Source organism: Sinocyclocheilus grahami, unplaced genomic scaffold (genome assembly GCF_001515645.1).
Source record: "Sinocyclocheilus grahami isolate Dianchi unplaced genomic scaffold, SAMN03320097.WGS_v1.1 scaffold120.1, whole genome shotgun sequence".
Taxonomy (NCBI): Eukaryota; Metazoa; Chordata; class Actinopteri; order Cypriniformes; family Cyprinidae; genus Sinocyclocheilus; species Sinocyclocheilus grahami.
The window spans coordinates 283,132-287,863 of NW_015505299.1; the positions used below are offsets into that span (position 1 = coordinate 283,132).

At 38.4% G+C, this 4,732-nt stretch overlaps 1 protein-coding gene across 1 annotated transcript in view; it reads left to right on the forward strand.

The window, feature by feature from the left end:
• The window catches only part of LOC107589777 (V-type proton ATPase subunit C 1-B-like), a 35,565-nt gene extending 31,586 nt beyond the window's left edge, over positions 1–3,979 (forward strand). Inside the window, exons 13-18 of the mRNA XM_016278306.1 lie at positions 135–215; positions 351–403; positions 659–746; positions 1,500–1,597; positions 1,677–1,806; positions 3,821–3,979. Coding sequence (XP_016133792.1) covers positions 135–215; positions 351–403; positions 659–746; positions 1,500–1,597; positions 1,677–1,806; positions 3,821–3,979 — 609 coding nt within the window. The remainder of the gene's footprint in view (positions 1–134; positions 216–350; positions 404–658; positions 747–1,499; positions 1,598–1,676; positions 1,807–3,820) is intronic.
• The last annotated feature ends 753 nt before the right edge of the window (positions 3,980–4,732 follow it).

Below are 4,732 nucleotides of genomic sequence, written 5' to 3' on the forward strand. Positions count from 1 at the left end.
AAAAAAAAAAAAAAAAAAAAAAAAAAAAAGAGTCAGAGGCTTCCCTGATTGCAGCAACTTTTTATTTTTATTAATAGTTTGCACCATTTTCCCAGTAAGTGAAGATTTTGTTCTCTTGCTGTCATTCTTCCTAGGTGGGGCTTGATATCCCAGACGGAAGCAGTGGCCAGCAGGAATATTTCTCCTACATCTTTTATCCGATCACAATTCATTTGGTGGATCCAAGTTAATGCTAAATCATAGAATAAAGTTATTTGTCACCCTGACAAACAGATGGAAGGCATGGTTACTGACTGTGAACATTGAACCCACAGCCTTTTGCACTGCTAACACAATGCTCTACCACTTAGCCACAGGAGGGCTTTGGGCACATCTCAATAGGGTGCATAAAGTGTCTTAAAAGGTACATATTAGTACTTCAATTGTACATAATCATACCTAAATGGTACATATTAATACCTTTTTGAAGTGTAGCGCCCCTATGACAGCTTTTAAACCTTTTTTTCTGAACCTTTTAAACCTTTTTTAATATATACTTTTAAGATTTTAAGTACACTACAAGTACATAGTCAATGCAATTATGTGCACTTCTTTTTAACAAGGGCTGAGATGCCTCTATACGTATTTAGGGTTAATAATGAATTGTGGTGGCCAACAGGTTTACAGTGCGGGAATACAACCTGGATGAAGCCGAGAAGCAAATGCAGGAGATGAGCCGTCTCACTGTGAATAAGAAGGAACTGTGTGTAAGTAAATCCTAATGAATGAGAGCCTATTCCTTTTCATAATATAGACACTAAACAATATTCATTTAAAGTTCTTTATTACGCACTGGTTACTGAGACAAAACGGACCATAGAACTGATCAAATAAACATTTTGCATCAATGATTCTTCAGCATGTTCACCTGTGTTTGGATGCAACCTCCTGCTTTTTCCATTTTCACACTTTTTTAAAATTTTATTTCATTTCTTTTTTTGTCTGTCACCAACAGCGTGTACTGTCATATAGAATATTTATTATACGTACTTTAAAATCTACAGCTTCAGTAGACTACGCTTAAGAATGAGACTTCAGGATGTTTTCAAACCCGATTTTCAGCTTCAATTTGTCAGTACAGGAAATTTTAAAGTGTTGACCAAATGACCACATTTTCCGTGTTTTAAATGCATGCATGCAATTTTTTGTTGTTGTTACTACTAATAGGCTCTACTGTTGACCTTATATATATAAACAAATATTTCTGTTTGTCTGAAGTTTAATATATATATTTAAACCACATGAAATATAGATATGAGGATGGGCTAGTGAGAGGATATTTTTGGGGGATAATGAGAGATTAAGTTGAAAAAAGAGAGAAAATTAATTTGTGTTAAGAGCATTCTAGTGATCATCTCTGATTAATTTCAGAATATACATGTTACTTTCAAAATTAATGGCCAGTAAAAGTGTCTCAAGAATCAGTGCAATGGTAAAAGTGTGCTTGTTTGTCCCAACAGAGAACATTTGTGTGCTGGCTAAAGGTAAACTTCAGTGAGATCTTTGTGGCCTGGATTCACATCAAGGTCCTCCGTACATTTGTTGAGTCAGTTCTCAGGTAAAATTATCACTTGAATAAGTAAACTAAATCAATCATAAATATAAACAGATAAACACAACACTCTGCTGTTGGTTAGGTATGGTCTGCCGGTCAGTTTCCAAGCTATTTTGCTACAGCCCAGTAAGAAGAACAGAAAGCAGCTAAGGCAGCAACTCAACTCTTTATTCAAACACCTCGACCCAGCAGCGGCGACTGGTAAACCAGATGTAAGTTTTTTTCCCCCTCTCTTTTTATACCTGAATTCCCATTTCCAAAGCGACACATGATTACAGGTTAGGTGCACCCAAAAATTAATTTCTATTATAATAAAATAAATATTTAAATGTTGTTTGAAAAAAAAAAATTGGCTGGCTATGGAGATATTTTTGAATAGCCATCAATGGAAAAAGACGTTCTTTAACGCCAGATGGTGTAGTTACCACATCTACCAGCATGTGCTTATCATCATGTCATTTCAAAGCCGTGTGACTTTTTATTTCATCCATGAAACTAAAAAAGAAGAAATTCCAAAGAATTACAGGCCTGCTACGCACTCTTTTTTTTGTAATGAATGGGGACTGAAGTCTTCAAACTTTAAAAAGTACACACACTCTAAAAAATGCTGGGTTAAATATAACCCAGCGCTGGGTTAAAAAGGGACAAAACCAGCTATTGGGTTGTTTTGAATCCAACCACTGGGTCAAAACAACCCAACTGCTGGGTCAAAACAACCCAATAGCTGGGTCTGTCCCTATATATATGCATGACCCAATGCATAACCCAGAGTACAGAATGTAAATAGACAGGGTAGTTAAAATTTTATTTTGTCATAAAGTGTAAGCATTTCTAAACATTACGGTTGTAGTAAATGTGTTTTCAATTGCTGCTCTGACAGCTTTCTTCTACAGATCTGGAAAGGCACCATAATATTTCTTAGGTACAGGAATAGTGATGCTAATATTGAAGGAGTCATGTTATGCATTCTGAAAATTCATTAAAAACAAAACACCTCTCCAAGAAACCCCACAGTATCTGTCTTCAATAACCCCGCCACAATAGCCACAATGTTCCTCATGTCACATTTGCAGTTTCATCAGTACAACACTGACAATATTGCAGCAATAAACTTAGGTCAGAAAGTAAATGTATTTACTGTCAGTTTATTGCCAGCGATATTAAACTGATTTGCATTTTGCATAATGACAGCAGTTTCTACAGAATAATCACAGCAAAAACATTTATGTCACCACAGATACAAGTTGGCAAAGCTATCAAAGCATAACAAAAATATCTCAAAGCATTTAACATAAATAGCCAATTTTCTTGGAGTGTATCCCAATAACGCCTCAATGGAAAATAGCAAACCAGTAGAAACAGTCAGGACACTCAATTACAACAACCAGATATTTACTGCTGGTGTAACCGTGGTTCTATGAATAGTGGAAGACCACCAGAGATGGTTATGTCAAGCATCTTATTCAAGGTTATGATGATCTGTCCAAACGACAGTACCTCCAAGCCCTCCAACTAGTGGTGCCACTCTCCCAATGCCAACCTGACAGCCAGGATTTCCTGATAACGTAATTCCATTCTGCTGGGGGAAATGCGGTAAGAAAACAAAAAAAAAAGCACAGGGGTGAATTTCCTGTCAGAGCAACAGCTCTGGGGCAAAATGGACCCCACCCTCACCTCTGATGCGTCAACCTTCACCACAAATTGATGCAAAGGGTCAGGATTAGAAAGAATGGAGGCCAAAACAAAGCAGCTCTTAAGTTCCTGAAATGCCTGTGGCGGCCAGCTGAAGAATTTCTTGGTAAAAGTTAAACTTGTCAGAGGGAAGGTGATCTGACTAAAGTTGTCAATGAACTGCCTGTAAAAACTGGATTCAATAAGGGCTTGAAGGACAATATTATTGTGCTGCAGCCTGGTCTGGTGAAGAATGCAAAGTCCAGGGGATTTCTCATCAGAAGTAACGCTCACCATTAACTCCTTTAACGGTGAGCTCCTCCTTTTACTGGGCATGATGCAACAATGTGTTCTGGATGTCCGCAATAAAAGGCACAACCCCATTAACTATGCGATGACGTTGCTCCTCAGGTGATAGCTATGCTCTCCCAATCTGCATGGGTTCCTCCTCTGACAAAGAATAAGATGAGGTGACTGCAGAAACTGCTCTTAGCACAGGAAACCTCTACAGCGAAGTCTGCTCATAGACAGACAATTCTCCACATTAATGGCCAGGTCCATCATGCCGTCAAAACTACTGGAGAGATCAAGAGAGTAAACCTCATCCCTGATCTGGTCGGAAAGCCCATGCAGAAAATGGTCCAACTGAGCCTTGGTGCTCCAGCCACAGGAAGCCACAAGGGTGCAGAATTCAGTGGAGAAATCAGACACTGATAGTAGCCCATACTACGGTGGTCGAGAGAGCTCAACGCGCTGCAACTTCAGAAAACACATGCAACTACAAAAAACACCAACAAATTAAGCACACGTGCTGCAAACATCATGTCACAACACAACCAAATTCGGAAACGAGCTGCAAATTCAGAAACGCACTGCAAATAGGACAGACCACAATGGAAATGTTTCAAGGGGACCCCAATAAGTGACGAACCCAGCCTGGACCTGCTTATTGTTCAGTGGCTACTGGTCAGTGGTGTTGTCGATGAACTGAAAGGTGAGTTTTTGTTTATTTTAACATGTATGATTCCTTGGTCTTTTGGATATTATTAGCTGAAATAATCTGACGAAGGACACAATTAACTGTGAAACGTTATTTTAATGCTATGTTAGCTGGAGTTACTCTCACAGGAACAAGCAAGTAAAACTACAGTAGGGTTTTCTGACATGAGTAATAAAATGACATTTTATATATATATATATATGTGACTTTTTATTTCATCCATGAAACTAAAAAAGAAGAAATTCCAAAGAATTACAGGCCTGCTACGCACTCTTTTTTTTGTAATGAATGGGGACTGAAGTCTTCAAACTTTAAAAAGTACACACACTCTAAAAAATGCTGGGTTAAATATAACCCAGCGCTGGGTTAAAAAGGGACAAAACCAGCTATTGGGTTGTTTTGAATCCAACCACTGGGTCAAAACAACCCAACTGCTGGGTCAAAACAACCCAATAGCTGGGTCTGTC